This window comes from Protopterus annectens, chromosome 8.part1 (assembly GCF_019279795.1).
Source record: "Protopterus annectens isolate FY-2018-M chromosome 8.part1, PAN1.0, whole genome shotgun sequence".
In the NCBI taxonomy this organism is placed as follows: Eukaryota; Metazoa; Chordata; order Ceratodontiformes; family Protopteridae; genus Protopterus; species Protopterus annectens.
In genome coordinates this window covers 72,824,491-72,842,887 of record NC_056742.1, presented here as the reverse complement: position 1 = coordinate 72,842,887, position 18,397 = coordinate 72,824,491, and the positions used below count along the sequence as shown (strand labels likewise).

The 18,397-nt window shown below is 35.4% G+C and overlaps 1 protein-coding gene across 1 annotated transcript in view; it reads right to left on the bottom strand.

Annotated features, from left to right (window-relative positions):
- Nucleotides 1-18,397, bottom strand: part of LOC122810071 — a 312,474-nt gene that overhangs the window by 173,153 nt on the left and 120,924 nt on the right. The window contains exon 3 of the mRNA XM_044081563.1: nucleotides 959-1,130. Coding sequence (XP_043937498.1) covers nucleotides 959-1,130 — 172 coding nt within the window. The remainder of the gene's footprint in view (nucleotides 1-958; nucleotides 1,131-18,397) is intronic.

The window sequence follows — 18,397 nt, the reverse complement described above, 5'->3', positions numbered from 1 at the left end:
ATCACACAGCTGGCCATCATGGAATTGAAGTTTCCAGATCGGTAAATATATCTTCACCCAAATGGTGTCTCTCAAAAAGACACCAATTTTTAATCTGTTAAATTGCAACAGAATATTATTTTTAATACTAAACTCTTTATGTTCCTTTCTGAGTTTTAAATATGCAGCTTACTGGCTTAATGTTTCCCCCTACATCTGTGCTTTAGGTAAATGTGCTAAAAACATTATGTTTGGATGGTCAGTTATTACAGAGCAAATTTTCATTTTCAGACTGCAAAAATATAGTGTACCTCTTGTACATTGCTCTTTAAGCAAATTCTATTTGTTACTGTTATTGGAAAAATAATTTTATTAGCCATTCAATAATGATGCTCTTTTTCAGTGACTGAGAGGAGCACAATGATGTTATTCCCTAATATTATCATCTTCATTGTATCTGTGATTGAGTGGGCAATCTGAAATATTTACTATTGCATAGCCATTGCATAATACAATATAATATGACAAAAGGTACAAAGTGGAAACAGTAGGGTGCATACAAATAGTAACAATAAAATAAAATAAAACCAAATGACAATGACATGACAGTACATACAGCTAAATAATTGACATATGGTTTAAGAGCTGGGTAAGGGTAACATAAGCACATAACATGGGCAAAGGTTAGCAGATGGAGAAATACCTCCACTGCTGATAATATTGCTCTACTCATTAAAAACTATTGAGTTCTCTTTCTTTTTTAAGTCTGTAAGCTTAGGTTTCAGTCTGTACCTTACACTTGTCAGAATAGCATTCCTGTGCAGAAACAATAATTACTTGGTTTTCTTTTTCAACAGTAAAAGCTAAACACAAAAAAAAAAAAAATGAAAAAAAATCCCGATAGACGTAATTTTTACCAATGCATTTAACTATATAATGACTGGAAACAAAGATACATCTATTCCACAAGAAGCATTACCTTTTGGGTCTGTTTAAAAAGTGCCTGCTTGAAGTTGCTCTGAAGCTATGCTTAATCTTGCTTAGTTCATTTTTCACTAGTTCCTCTGCTGTTTTGTATTTCATTTGTGAATGAGCTCTCCTTGTGTGTCTCAAAGAAGTGTTTCCTGATGAGTCATATATATGCCCATCATCTGTTCAAACAAGACAAGACATACTACAGCTTAACACATTTTACAATGCATTTGGGGCATGCATAATACAGCTTTGAAAAAAAATATATATATTACATTTTACCATGTCCACATAAATATGGGTATTTTTGAACCAGTTCATGTGTGGGTGTGTAACTTACTGCTATTACCTTTGTTTTAGCTTCATTAATTTTATATCCCAAAAAGATCTGAAACTGCCTCAAAATGTTGCACAACACTTTAATGTCTTTTCTGGTTTTGTCAGGAACAGAATAATATGATTTGCAAATAAAGCCAGCTTTTCTTGAATATCATACCAATTATATCCTTGAATTTCTGAGTCCCTTATTTTTTTGCTAGTGGTTCTAATGTAATGTAAATAATAAAGGGGAAGGAGGACACACCTGCCTAGTTCTGCTGCTCAAGCAGAAATTATCAGAGAGGAGCCCACCCACTTTAATTTTCACCTCCGATCCCTCATATATTCTCCTAATTACCCTTATCATTTTTTCAGGAAATGCAAATCCTTCCATTGTCTTGCTCATAAAGTCCCATCTTACTCTGTCAAATGCTTTCTCTGCATCAAGACCAACCAACACTGGTATTTTCTTACATTCTGCTTCTCTGAATCATCAATGTTCTGTTAATGTTGTCAAATATTTGCCTCCGCTCCACAAAACCACATTGATGTATATCTATCAGTATTAACATTATTTTTGTCAAACCTAAACAAATGTTAGTAAGAAAAGGAATCACATAACTTCAAATATAACACTCTTGTGTCAAAATACTTTAAATGACTATATATTATATCAGTTTTTATTCAGTAAAGCATGTATCTTTCTTTGTCCATTTTAAGTGATGCCAAGAGGCAGTTCTATTATCCTGGATAATCTGTTAGTGGTAGAACTGCTTGGATTGATGTAGCTCCTTAAGATTACTTTTAACTGAGATGAAAGGTGTTCTAGCAGACCATTTTGCAGCCTGCCCCCCCCCCCCCAAAAAAAAGAGTGGTAAAAAAGAAAACTGGGACTGAATGCAGAAGAATGTCTAGGAACGGGTAATAAGCTGCTTTCTGTAGCCCAGGGTTTGATTCACTTGGTCTCCATTTGCCTGCTGTATGATTCTGAGCAAGTTACTAAACCACAGTTCCAGATCACTTTTGAAAAGGGACACCTAGGTAAGGTGGGCTTAGCCAGCTAACAAATAAATAAATACAATGAAATAAGAAAACATTTAAAAATGAGTGAGCTATTTAAGTGCACATCTGTGGACTTTCAGTGGTCCAAATCAAAAGATTGGGACAAGATTTGAAAAGCTTGACTCTTGTATCTCAGTAAAAGGCAACGAGTGAAGGTAAGCTCAGCAGACTACAGCTTAAAAGAAGCAAAGACTATGCAGGATAGATTCATGCATTGCACTACTGTACCTGCATTTTCCAGTGAAAGGTGGTAGTTTTATGGTACAGAAAGCAGTCAAAAAAATCCCATTTTGGAATGCTTATAGATTTACAACTGAATATAGAAGGTTGAGAGTAGTCCTTTAGCTTTGATAACCTGAGATCCAAGAAAGGAAAGACTCACAAACAGGAAAAGTTTTCCATAATTGTCCCTTATGGTATGCTCAGCAATTCATTCATTGTTTAACTCTTGTTTAAAGCACTGAATATAGAAAAATGATACTTTGAAGGAGAGAAATTTTGTTTTAACGTTAACAAATTGCTAAAATTAATAACTGTCCTCATTAACATTTTGTTCTCACTAATATCACTTGCAGCAGATATCACAGTGGCTAAACCCTTTTTTCCAATGCAACACAGAGTGTCACAGAGAATTTCCTACTATAAAATGAAATAGATAAATTACTCCAAGGATACATTTTGACCTGTGGAAAGAAAACATTTTAAGTAGAAATGGTGTAACTATGGATATTTTGGAAAATAATAACAGAAAAGTTAGCACACCTAAATAAATGCACATTGATATATGTATAGGCACACATTTGCCCCTCACCCAGGAAAATAAGAAATATAAGCTGAACTTCCGAGATCCTTTGCTTACAAATGTGTAAGTTTGCAGAAAATAGAAATTATCGTAATATCTGGCTGGTATTCAAGCACGAACTTATGTCAAGCTAATACAATCAAAGAAATCAAAAACAAATATTGTGAGAAAATTGTACAGAACATTACCCAAGTAACTAAAACAGTTAAAATTGACCAATTCATATACCTATAGTACAAAACATAAAATGACAAAAGGCAATCATTAAAGAAAAAAATATCTGCATTTCTTGTTATGGAAATGTGCCAATATTCCTTACTTAACATAAACAACTGTGCAGCTGCAGATTAGGGGGAAAGGAACATTCCCACAGTACAGTGATCATGCTCTCAGACAAGTTATACTCCAATCAACAATACGTGTTTCTATACAGAGAATTTCCAGTGTTAACAACACAAACTTATAGCCTTGGAAAACCTTGAAAGAGTTTTTGACCTAAATACCTATAATCAAACATCCTCTCCCCTACTCAACTACACATGCAATGTTTTAATTGTTTTTCAGTGTTGATTTAATGTGTCTTTTTTTCTTTATTTTAATTGGTAGCGAGTTCCAGCATCTGCTGGCTCTAAAGTGAAAACATTTGCCCAAGAAATTAGAGCTGCTGGGTTTAACATCCAACCTACTATCTCTAGCTTTTGAAAGACCCTCTCCCCATAGATTCCTACACTAGTGTCAAGATAATCATCATGCATACATTTATACATTATAATCAAATCCCCTCTCACAAACCTCTACTTTCCTGTATAAAGTGATAAGGCTTCCAACCTTCTAATGTAATCTAGTCATCTCCTTCCTTTAATTTGTCTAGTAAAAATCTCTGAACCCTCTCGAGACTTCGCATTTGGGAACAATTATATGAACAAATAACAGCCCCATATTGAACTAACCCCTCATGAGTGCTCTGATACATCACAGTATACCCAAAACATATCCAGCTTCTCCCCCAGTGTTTATTAATCCTTTGTTCCTACCGACCTATCTTAACCTTATATCTTGACATAAGTCATACCTACAAATAGTACTAGCTATGTTCAAAGCTTAGGTTTTGTTGTCAAGATGTAAGAAATTTGTATGTTCTTATGTATACTACATTTTGTTTACTTTATACTTTATTGATTGTTGTAATGTGTGCATGAAAATTTATTGTTACTCATGGAGCTTTTCAACCCGGGCCTCCGCTGAAAAAGGACCTGTGTCTAGTTGGACTTTCCCGGTAAGCAAATGTTAAATAAATAAATAAATATTCCAAAACCAGGCAAATTATTGCCCTCTGTGTGGAAAGGACTTTCATGTCTTTGATAGTTATACCTCTTGGAATGTTACTTCTTCGGTTAGGGGTCACCACAGCAGAATTCCGGTTCGCTAATGATTGGCAGTGGATTTTACGGTGCCAAGTTGCCAGCCCGACGCCCAACCTTCAAAGAAGGCACACCCATTTATGCATGCACCTACCTGCATGTCTTTAAACATCACTCGATCATGGGGAGGACATGCAGACTCCACACAGAAGGTGCTCCAGCCGAGAATCGAACGGGAGAACCTCTTGCTGTGAGGTGACAATGCTACTGCTGCACCACCATGGCCTATACTTCTTAGGATGTTACTAATTTCAAGAAAGCATCTCCTACTAGTGTCCAGCAGGTTTGTCCCAAAACTGAGTCTATTATCTGTGTTAATTCCCTGATTACCACAGTCTTATTTAGGCTAGAATATTTGGGTGTGAAACATATGGGACCATACAGGAAAGGTATCTGTAACACTAGAAAAAATACATTTTACTTCAAGTCTACAGAAGCAACGTATTACCAAACTGAAAGTAATATAGGAATACCATCTTACACTACAATTTTGCATAATACGACCTGAAAATGTCTACTCACAGTGTCCAACTACAATCAATTTGATTACTTCCTACTATGTTACTAGAATTAACAAGGTACAGGTATGTAACCAGATACAGGCTTCAAAATGTAGAGCTGTTAATTAACACAGATGATTAACACTGTAAGCTAACAAACTGCTTCCTGCAGTTCAGGGTTTTAATTTTCCCAGCCTCTATTTGCCTTCAGTATGACCTTAAGTTACACAACCCTTAACCAGACAGTGCTTTGTGGTAATTGGAAAATTGGGCTAGTTTCCTCAGTGAACTCCTGGCCTGCATGCCTATTAATTACCTATGAACTTAATTAAATTTGTAGCAGTCATGTATGGTCAGCTAGATAACTGTGTCTCTTTTTTGGGATGAATTATGATTGCTACTGCTTTTCAAAATGATGGCTTATTCAGAGTTTTATGATTCACATTTGGAACTGATAAAAAAAGTTATCTCGTATACAAAAAAAAATCTTCTTAGGTTGTTGCTCCGGTCTCTGGATTACTCTTTGAGAATTGTACATTTCTATCAGTGTAATTCCAAAAGAAAACAAGAAAACATATCACAGATTGTATCAATTTTTCATTATAATTTATTTATTTATACATGTGATAACCAGATAGTTGGACTGATCTGATGCCCATTTTCAGACATGCTACTAGACTGAATCTACTGTCATGTGCTCTTTCCTAAACAATGTCCCTTCATCTGCGCAACTATCATATTCTGGAACACAAACATTTGACACACTGGCTCATCCCTTCATAATGGCAACATATGCTTCCTTTCTTCCTAGCCCAGTGCTCATGCACATAAAGATTTATTTCAGTACAGTATACATTTAATTTAAGAAATGATTGATGGATACTAGGAATATTTTTGTCCCGTGCGGTTAAATTACTGCAGTGCTGAATGTCATATGTCAATGATCGCTAACAGATGTCCTTTACTTAGGACAACAGTATATTTCAACATTAGTAGACATTAATACCAGGACATATTTACAGAAGTTAGGAAGATGACTAAAAACCCTATGACAATCTTATTAAAACCTATTCCTTAACTTGGCAGTCTTTCTTATCTAATACGTATATTATAAAAGCATATCAAACAGGTACCTATACCATCTACTCACAGTCTTACCATGCAATATTAACTTATTGGCTCTCTAATAAGATATCCATCTGCAAACACCAACAAAATTTAAGGTGAAACTAGGAGTCAAAAGGGATGACCATGAAGGAAGACATCTAAGCATCTTCTGTTTAACTATCTGATCTAAGTAGAAGAGGAACCACTGCCAACTTTCTAATGGCTGGGTACCAAGTATTCCACATCTGTGACATATTGGGGGATGTAATAAAATTAAAATGTATTGGTACTCTTTAGAAAGAAGTATATACAATAAATGGATTTATTGAAAAGATGTGCAAAGATTAAATGGATGCACTCCAAGTAGGCTGTTCTGTTGGACATGTCATTCTTGCATTATAAAGACTATTATTGGAAGACTAAATATCTAAGATTGCAAAATCTAGTAAAATTAGACTGGAAAAAGGTTTCTTCATCAATGGGACCAGATTAGGTTCTGGCAGGTGACAAGTGACACCATGGAAAAGAATGGATACAAGTCTAAAGAAAAAATGCCAATTCAGAGCATTAGACAGGTAACTAGTTCAGTATAAGGCATAGCAAATAAGAGAGAAAGAAAGAAGGAAACCTTCCTTTGGATATCACAAGGTTCTGGAATATGAAATATATTATGGCTGAAAGGAGGCCAAAATCTATGATAAAGGTAAGTATATAGAAATATATAAGACAGACAAGGCCATTAACAGGTAGACAGATATAGTCTTTTTTTGAGGTTTTGGTTAATTGTGACTTGAAGAGAAAGTCTGCTTTTGAGGTTTTGGTTGACTGTGACTTGGACAGCAAGTCGTTTTTGAGGTCTCAGTTGACCATGGTTTCAAGAAAAAGTTGCCTTCTTTTACAATTTTTGAATATTTATTTGAGAGCCACTATAAAATGGAGTACAAAAAGACATTTTGGTGATACATTTTTTGATACAAGAATGAATTCAGTTGAGTGCACTGTTATTTGAACTACAATGCTAATGCTGCAAAGTAAACTAAAGCTATGGTAAGTGAAAGTTACTTTTTATTTATTATATTTTGTTATCTTAAAAATTATAAAAACTATGCATCAATAGCCCCATACAAATGTTTATTCACCACAGTTTTAGCGCTTTCATTCCAAAACACAGGAACTTCATCAGAAACTGTAAAAAAAGTAATTTCCTTCTTTTATAAAACCTCAGAAAGAGGCACCGTGCCTAGACAGCAGCATTTAAAGGAAAGCACACATTTGTACGTACACACTTAAAAGTAACACTAAAAATACGCACTTAAAAAATACTAGCATAAAATACTTTTTATGAAATCCACCAACTTTTTCTTACTTATTTTTATGAAACCTTTTAAACAACTTTTTACAGTTAAATTATTTGAAGAAATATTTATTGATATATATTTATTTAATGCAACACATTTCACGCAAGTATATTTTATGCAAGTATTTTTAAGTGTGTATTGTTAATGTTACTTTTAAGTGTGTATGTAAAAGTGTGTGTTCCTTTAAATGTTGCTGGTCTAAGCATGATTCCTCTTTTTGAGGTTTTAAAAAGGAAGTAAGTTCCTTTTTTACAGTTTCTGATGAAGTTACCGTGTTTTGGAACAGAAGTATTAAAACTGTGGTGAATACACATTTGGCTGGGATTATTGGTGCAGTGCTTTTTTTTATTTTTAGGTTTACATAGTACGCAGTTTTGTGGTTTGTTTTATCCAGTATATTTTATCTGAAATGTCCAGGTGATCAAACTCATTTTCAGTTTCTCAGCATCAGATTACAACTTTTAAAGCAAGTGCAGTTTTAACTTCTACAATGAATCTAATAAATACATATACAGCAAATATAAACAATGGAGGCTACCAATAAAATGATATTTGCTTTGCAGTTACATATGCTTGGCTTCTGTTATGTTAAAACAAAACAGTCAGCATGCAGAATGCAGTATTAATTATTAAGACTAAATAGACACCTTAGAGATTGTGCTAAAAAGATGAGGTTGACATTTAATCACCAAAGCAAACTTTCTCAATTTAAATAGCCTTATAATATTTTCCTCCATTCAAGGAGTACAGCTTGAGACAAAACCTTGTACTATATTAAATATCTCTATTCACCGTACTTAGCACTGCTCTACTGAAAGTTATCAATATGTACAGGAATAGAATAAGATCATTCTTGTGTGTAATTGATTATTTTTATAACTGAAGCCAAACTAAAATACTGTAAGCAGGAGATACTTTCAGTTTATGGATTGGAAATACTAAATTATTTTCTAAAATAACATCTACTAAGGTAAGAGCACATGCACCTGTTCTACAGCCAGCCGTAATACAATTCTTTCTTTCTTAGCAGCAGCACTGAATATATTTCAACTATGATCCTTGCAAACTTGTAGCAACACCATACTCTAGGCATTAGCTATGCTATTTACAAAAGTACTAACTCCATACCCATTTTATAACTTCACATATTTGTGCAAGGTTATATTCAAGAACCAAAACTCACATGTCATCTTATACCAGTAAAGTATATTTATAACCAATCAGCAAGTCCCAGAGAATAGTAGTTTGTGACAAGCTTTTGCTGACGTTGCTTTAACTGATTCATGAAGTTCTGCAATGGTGCCCATCTCATTTTCTGTTAGTGTTGCACAATGATTTTTGAATAGTACAGCCCCAGCAAAGAACTTAGGTGGTAGCCCTTCTTCAGCTCTTCTTGCTAATAATCCTGAGTTAATAGAATGCCTGGAACCTGTATAACTTATACTACTTTCTATTTTTTTCATACTCTGTGTGAAAGGATAGTCCACAGACATCCTCAGCTTCGGGTATTTAATAGAACCAATAAATAATGCTCTATCTTTTACACTGATATCATGCATATTATTTCTATCCAGATTGGTATTTTAGTTTAGTTTAGTTTATTATTTATCTTCTTTATTTGTATTTGTTATCCAGGAAGATCCTTGTAGGAAGGGTCCTTTTCAGTGACAGCTCCTCTGCACAATACTAAGAGCAGCATGTTTAATAGATCATAAGGGTTTCCCACACACTATGGGTACATGTTGCACAATTGCCTCACCAAAACATGCTTTCATTTATAGAGTTAGAAAAACATTATCAAATTAGGTGTGCACTGCAGTGTAGTAATACTGCATCAGCATTTTGCATTTTATTTTCATCTTTCATTCATGTGTTTCTAAACAGGAATGCAAAATATCTCATTTGTTTGGAATGTATGCCTTGGCGTGTAGTTTAATCTTTTAAATAACCATTGCATGTAAGTAATTCTTTTTTCATATTGCATAAAATTGACTTTATTGCACAATAACTGTTAAGTATGTCAAAGTATTTAAAATGTTTTTACATTCTGAATTAAAAAAAGATTATGATGTGTTAGTTACCCAAGTATATACCATATGCAGACAAAACTAGAATCATTGTGAAGTATGAATCTTACAACATAGACTGCTAATCTAATTTCAGTACACTGTACATTTTATGAACTTACTGTACATCTGCTCTATGAGTAATTACTTTGCTATATTCATTTATTGTAAAACACCTGACATTAAAGATAACTCATGCTTTTGTAATCAAGTAAACAGGATTTATCTGTGTAGGACTTGCACAGTTAACAAGCACCTTAAATTATACATGGTACTGAGCTTATGAAAATTCAAGACAACACTGCACACTTACATTCAAATTACAAGTAGGATACTGTTTAATATTTGCTAAGGTACTAACATGATATCTGACTTTGCAGTAATTGATTCACTTAAAGCAATATATCACGATCTACAGAAACTGATATTTAGTACAGACTAACTTAGACAGAATAGGTGCTTGCTTGACTAATCTACAGTATAATTTGATCTATCACTGTTTGTAGGGTATAGTTATTACATTTTCTATAAAAAGAAAGGCAGCATTTACCTAACACAAGAAAATACCAGTGCATGTGTATGTGTAAATAAATCAATAGCGTGTAAGACAAACAGCATAGTGCTATCTCATTCAGAATGGAATCCAAAGACAGAATATGTTTCATGCTGTGAACCTCACTGACAGTTATACAATGGCTTGTCATTGGCATTAAAAAATGTGCACAGTGATTAGTCAGTCCAGCCAGCATTCCCGCTGTAAATTGGGTATATACCAATAGAGAAAGGTTTGGCCGCTGAAGTACCATTGAGCTGCCAGACTTTTCTGTTGATATATGCTACCAAGAGCAAACCAAATACATGAACAATCAGATACATTCTGTGGAACTAAAGAAACAGAAATGTACCTGATTTTCCTTGTATTTCTGCCCTGTCTCAGCAGACTGTCCTACCTCTGAACTGTCCGGATTTTTAGAGAATGTACACATTTTTGCCTCAAAGTTGAAAAAAAAAAAGGCAGCAGAGATTCTTCTTATCTCAGTTGCTTCTGTTGAACAGCACTGATGTACTGCGCAAGTGTGGGAATGTAAGTCAGTACATCAGAAAACATGGAAGAAGGGGGAAAAGACTGAGAGGAACACTACAGTGCTCTTATACATAGGCATTATTTATGATAGGTAAGCAATTTCTTTCTTAAATAATGTCATTGTATAGTAGCAATAACCCACTTTTGGGTGTGGGTAATGCTGGATTTACCCACGGTTGCCTTTGTTTGATCAATTGGGCTTTACCTTCATGATCAAACCACACCAACTGTGGGTAAATTTAGCGTTACTCACCCCCATTCGTTGGTTATTGCTTAATAAATAAATATATAATATACTGATGAATCTCATGAAAAGCACACAAAATTTTAAAGAAGATTGTTATTTATACTATTATGCAGTAGACTCTGCAATACCTTACGTGTTCGGATGAGTAAGCAGTAGGCCGTGACTGAACAAGTAAGGAATATCTACAAAGACAGCAACATAAACAGATACTGGTATTACCTGAGTATGGAAAAACAGAGTGATAACAGTTAGTTATTTATGAGAAGAGGAGGAAAGTCCAACTGGAAGGTTTGGGAAGTTGAAAGATTGGTTGGGATTGTGATCATATCACAGTGTCACAGCAGATTTTTGCCAACAAGAGTAGAGGTTTCATTTTCCATGGCTTAAGAGGAGACCAGAGTTGACCAAAGCAAGCCACATAGTTTTTCACTTCTGAGGTTGTGTTAGCAGGATATAGCAGAGTAAAGCTATTATCATACCATACCAAGTTGGGATTTCTCACAGCACCTGCACTTGTCATTAATAAACAGGTAGAGAAATACAGGTCCAAGAACCAAAGAATGTGCATTGGACAGAACTAGTTTCTTTCCGTCTTGTGATCTTGAATTTATCTTCTAGGTACTATGAGAACCAACTTATATATGATGAATGGAGTTCTTAATTGTACACATTGGTAAGGGAGATTTAATGATTAACAGTGTGAAATTCCTTAGAAAAGTTTAATAACATCCAGCAGTGCACTCATGTTTTAAACTACTTGACCATGAGGGTTATGGTGATAAAAAGTTGGGCAAGATACAACATACTTCCCTATCCCAACAATGGTTTGCAGCTCATCTTGTGGAATCGCCAGCCATTCTCAGTCAGACTGTGGAAAATAATTATTTCAGTGTTTCCTGAGTCTGCCCAGGGCCTCCTTCCAGTGGGTTGTACCTGCTACACCTCTCAAGGGGGGGGGCCTCACAAGATACCCAAAGAATATCAGAAAGCTGTCAACACAGAGAAACAGTTGCTATACTCTGCACTCCTCCCAGGTGACAGAGCTCTTCGATCTTTAAAGAGTGAGTTCAGCTGCCCTAGAAAGGAACTTCATTTCTGCCTGCTTAATTTGTGATGTCATCCTTTTGGTCACTGCGCAAAGCTCATGACCATATGTGAGCTCTGGGATATTTATTGGTAAAATTACAGCTTTGCTTTGTGACTCTGTTCTTACTTTATCAGCACACTCCAGGTCAGTGCTTGCAGTACTGTACTTCACTGTTTGTTCTCCTAATATTTTGTACCCTTACCTGTGTAAAAACCCTAAGGCACTTAACCACCTGAAGTGACTGCAACTCCTCCCAACCCACTCTGCAGAAAGCAATCCATTCTTTTTAGGGAGAAAACTATATTACCTCAGACTTAGAGGTGCTGATTTTCAAATGATTTCCTTCACACACACTGCATAATGGAGATTGCAATCATTTCGGATAAACAAAACAACATCACCTGCAAGCAACCCTTTGATTTTGCTTGCCACTTTAGAGCAGTAGTTTACTACGAGTTGATAACAGACTGCTTCTTATAAAGTTTGATTCCCTCAGCCTCTATTTCCTAGCATGTGACTGTGCAGAACAAGTCACTTAATCAGCCAGTGCTTTGGGGCAACTGAAAAATTGGACTAGTCTCTTCAAAGGTCTCCTGGACCATATGCCTAGTAACTACCTTTGAACCTGTAACAAAAATGCAACCTTCATGTCCACAGAATGGATATTCTCAAAACATCAACTGTACTTTGATATTCTATGCATGAAAGTCACATATAGGAGGGAAGACAAGAATACCCTTGGTTGTGTTCCATTCCAACTCTGAATATATTCTATTATACCATGACCCCCCCATTAATATTCCAAAACGTGCACGCTGAATGGCCAGCGTGCATGTTGTAAATCGACTTATCTAATGGAAAAAGGTCCGGTCGCCCGGACTTTTTCCATTAGTATAAGTCTTTTTTAAAACACTGTCTCGCTATGTTAAAGGAGTTTAACATAGCGACACAGGTTTAAAAAAAGCAATGGAGATCTCCGTTGCTTTTTTTAAAGCTGTCTCGCTATGTTAAACTCCTTTAACATAGCAACACAGTGTGTAAAAAGCAACGGAGATCTTGCTTTCTCCGTTGCTTTTTTCAAAACTGTATCGCTATGTTAAATGGGTTTAACATAGTGAGACAGCTTTAAAATAAGCAACGGAGATTCTCCGTTGCTTTTTTTAAAGCTGTCTCGCTATGTTAAACCCATTTAACATAGCAAAACAGTAAAAAGCAGCGGAGATCTTGCTTTCTCCGTTGCTTTTGCCCACAGCTCTGATGTACTGCGTAGGCATGCTCAGTACATCAGAACTTCCGCGGAATACCAGACAGCTGCGGAAGGGCAGCAAGAAGGCATTATACAATGCCATTATTTAAGAAAAGTAATTATTTTTTTTCTTAAATAATGTCATTGTATAATAGCAATAACCCACTTCTGGGTGTGGGTAATGCTGGATTTACCCACGGTTGGCTTTGTTTGGTCCCTCGGGCTTCACCCTCGGGACCAAACCACGCCAACCATGGGTAAATCCAGCATTACTCACACCCAGGCGTGGGTTATTGCTATATTAACAGATAAGGTGAACCAATTCTCATTGCTCAACTACAGGGATTGAAGCTATGCTGTTTATCTACATATATACCTTAAACCTCAAGATTTTTATTTTAACCTGCAATGAAGCACCTTTCTGTGGAATTTTGGACAGAAGACTGAGAAAGAAGTGATCATTTGTTCCATAACAGGTTAGAGTCGGAATTGTCAATACTGAATCAGAGCCATTACTTTTGGGTAAAGTTTCCTTCCCAGTACCATGGCATGTGCTTTCCTCAGGAAAGCAGATGATCTTTATCCCTTCATAACTGGAGTGCATCCTATTTTCCTACATTTTGAAAAAGGGAGCTAAAGCCCTAATCAAGCTGCAAATCCAGAGGTACTATTGATCTTTCTCTCTCTTTCTCACACACAAACACACGCACACACACACACACACACACACACACACACACACACACACACACACACACACACACACACAATATCAGCAAATAGTTTTATGAATGTATCATAGATTTTAACCTCAAATATCCTGAGTTCTGTTCAAATTCTCCATCAGTTTATTAAGTGGAAGGAGGCATTCTTATTTCAAGGCTCTGAACTTTGAAACTTGTCGCCAAGTAATATCAGATCTCTACCCACTTCTCTTAGCTCTGTGACTGTTGTTTATCATATCTCTCACAGAAGAAACTCTGCAGTTATTGTAGAGGTATGACTTGAACCTAACATTTACTGAGCTGAAACCACCCAAGCATTTATCTGCCCAAATATATGCTAGTATGACAGCTTAAACTTGATAAGGTGGTCATCTAGATTTGGTATCTCATCCTTATCATTGCAGTGTCAGTGGCATAACAGCTAGCATACTTGCCTTTGGTGTAGAAGGCTGTGGATTCTATTCCCATGCCAGGTAGATGGATTTCTAATACTGTACTGCAGGATAAAGGAGGTGCTATTCTAACTATTAATTTCTCATTCTCTTTCTTTATATGCTTTAATACTATGTACATGTTTAAAGCACAATAAGTAGCTGGATTTAATAACCCCAATACTCTTTTATCTTCACTCATGTACAACAGACCACTTTCCACCAGGCTTAATCTTGAACCCCATATGAAAGAAAACACCAGTTTGCGCAATTTCTTTTTCATATTTTTCTGGGATCATATAAACATTTGACAGAGATGCTATTTTCCCCATTAATACAGAACTCTCCAGATAAATTTTTTTCATGATTGTTAATCTATACTTCCTCCACAGAAGACATCTTTCTTTAAGAGCCTCCTTTTACATCAAAACTACATAATTATTTCCAAATATTACCCCAAGCAAAGACACTTCATTCATTGAAAAATATATCCTCTACCAATTTCACAACATCACCAAAACCCTTGCTTTTAACTTGATTCAAGGTAATTCCTATTTTCTTTAAACATCCATTCAGACAAACCAACACTTCCCTCATCCAGATTTTGTTTTTAGCAACTACAGGCATATCCAACAAATGGAACATCCACAGAGGTACTTCACTAAAAGAATACAGGGCATAAGTAAAATGTCCTTATGCAGACTGCCTCAAGGCCCTATCCCTGTATTCTGTCTGCTACAGGCTGTTGTGGGGAGATCTATGCCTGCATACAGGGCATTGTCAGACCCACTCTGATGGACCTCTTGCATATCAGCAAAACAAACTGCACCAGAATTACCCATTCGAAAGATTTAAGCCTTGCCTGTGATATAAATAGGACCTACAGGAGAGATAGGCATGTATCCCAGAGACTACTCTGTCTCTGGAACAGGCTCCCCATCCATGTGTAGCAGAGTTTCTCCCTAACCCAATTCAAGTGTATCTTGGATAATTGGATGGGGAACAGGAAATTCACCCCTAGCTTGGACCTATGTCTCTAATGGACACAGGCATCTCCCAGGCCCCTGCTTGTAAATGTTTCATCTCCTAAGCCCCTGCTTACACTTATCAAGAGTACCAGAACTTGTCAGAGATTTGGGATGCAGGGCTAGGCTTAAAAAGGCCCTTGTGGTTGTTAGCATAGTAAACAACTATGAACGTATGAACTATATCCTCTCCCTGTGTCAAAAATACTGGAATCCTCACCTCTTTTTGCATCATACGTCGAACATCTTTCATTTCATAAGCTGCTTCACTCACTATTGTATTCATGACCAATGCACACCAATATTCCACTCATGGGACATCCTTGTCTTATACCACACTTCATGCATATTTCTTTACTCAGCTACACATTCACTAACTCTCTCACTCTATTATTTTGATATGCTGACATACACAGTATCTTAATTCAATTACCTATTCCATACTTCTCCATAACATTACACAAAGCATCATGTCCTACTGCATTAAATGCCTTGCTAATATTACCTACCATATGTTTTGCATCCTCCCTTTAACTTATAATATCATCCACAATTTCTCTAACAATTAGAATTCTTGACATCCTTTCCCTTTTATACCATATATAGCTCTTCTATAATATCCCTCATCCTTCCTTCCATTCTCCTCTGCATTATTCTCATAAAAATGTATAATCTGTGCTATTTACTGTGAGGGATCTCCAATTTTTTATTTCATTCTTTTCATCATTCTTCCATATACATTTTAATATCCCACTGTATAACTTTTCAAAACCAAACTCTTCCTTCGGCCAGTCATTCAGTACATGTATAAAATACTCTCTTTGCCAACCCATTAATTTCTTATATATTCCATACCCTATACCATCTGGGGCTGATATTGAATCAACATTTACTTTCGTAAGTATTTCATCCAATTCACTAATAGTAATTTCTTTTTCAAATTCTTCTTTAACTCATTCTGGACTTTTTTTTTACCTTCCATTCTCATATATATTTTCCACATGCTGTAATACAGTAAATTTGCTCTTGTGTTCTTTTTACCTCTCCTTTTGCATTTTATTTCCCTTATTCTATTAATACCCTCCTTTACTATTTTACTCAAATATTCAGACATCTCATCCCTTCTTGCTTGTAAATAATATCGCTGCCGAAACAGTAATACCTTAGCTTTTTTCTCGAGTTCTTATATATATATATATATATATATATTTTTTTTGCATATCATAATACTCTCTTTGTATTATTCTCTAAATTCTCTAATACATTTCCATATGTTTCCCAATACTTCTCTTCCTTTTCCTTTGTTACATCATCCTGTCTTTGGAAAAAAAACAGTTTTTATACTCCTTTTTAAATCTAATCCATCATTCAGGCCAGTTTTTATAGAAATCCTTCAAGTTTATATGATCATTCCATAATTGCAATACTTCCTACTTTCCAGTTTCATTCTATAATTTCTCATTTATTCTTTTTATTCACCTTCCTATGTTAATATACTCCCTTTCATTCCTGAAGTCCATCTATATCGCTAAATGGTTGCAAAAACCCATCACAACTGTATCAACATCTGCTACCCCTAAGCCTTCCAATAATACAACATAATCAATTTCAGATCCAAGTGACCCCCCTTTTATAAGTTCATTAACTTCTGTTCCGCACAGCTAATTTACCACATTTTAACACTTCTTCAGTTTTTTACAGCTTTCCCTTTCTTTTTACACTTCCAACTTAAATCACAATTAAAGTCTCCTTCAATTATAATTTTCATGTTAACCACCACATTATATAGTATTTAATAAAACAGTTTCTCTCTCTTTTCTATACTAGCTATGTATGCACCTCACATGCACAATAGTTAATGTTCCCATTCCTACCAATGTTACAGCTAGTATTTTCACTGTTTTTTACACAACACCACAACTCTAGAACCATGTTCACTACCTAAGTTTCATATTATATTCCACCCCATCATTTTTCTGTTTATGGTGTTTCTTTACTTGTCAGGAATCTTACATTGTCTAACAGAATAATAGCCACATCACATTTAGCACACCATTCCAGTATCCTTCTTCTTTTTAACAGTGTCTATAATACTGTTCACATTTTCTGAAAATACTCTCAAATTGTTGCTTTTCCTTCTTTTTAAGTTTAGGGGGAACTACGTTTAAATTTTTGTTTTCATATTTTTACTTTTTCCCCAACTGATTGTTTTTCCTGGATTTATGTACAAATAATCGTTGAGCTACAGAATCAGAATTTTCACTGGCTAGAACTTCAGGAAAAGTATTGGTAAAAGTACCTTCTGCTGACCTCTCTTACTGCATGTACTTTTTCTCCTTAATTTTCCTCTCCATATTTTTTCTTCTTTTTCTACAGTTTTGTCTTCACATCATTTACCCTCTCCACAGGCACTTGTTGTTCTTCCTAGTGATGTTTTCTTCCCTTTCCCCTGCTTTTTCTCTATTAAGGTTTGCTTTTGACAATCCATCCATAAGTGTTCCTTTTTAACACAACTTGCGTTCAGGCAGACACCTTTTTCTGTATGTTCTTTCTCTCCACACTGTTTACATTGTACCTTGTCACAATGATTAATTAAATAAGAAAAATCCTGACAAAAAAGCATGATTTAGGCTGGCCAGCATATCTTAATGTCCCTCTCTGGCTAACCACAAAAAACACTTGGTAAAGCAAGTTTTATCATGTTTTTTTTTCCATATTTCAAAAAAAAAAGCTTCTAATCTCCACCCTCCATTCCATAATTTTCTCTCATTTCTAACTTTCACAATATTATCAACAGTTTCACTCAGGCCCTGCATGCATTTTTTAACATCGTCTTCTAGTTCATCATTTCTAAACTGCAAAGTAACATTCTTTAACCTGTAAGTTACTACCTGAAAACAAATAATTGTTCCATGGATAAACTTCCTGCTTTTTGTTACACAATTCCAGAAATTTCGTCATCAGTCC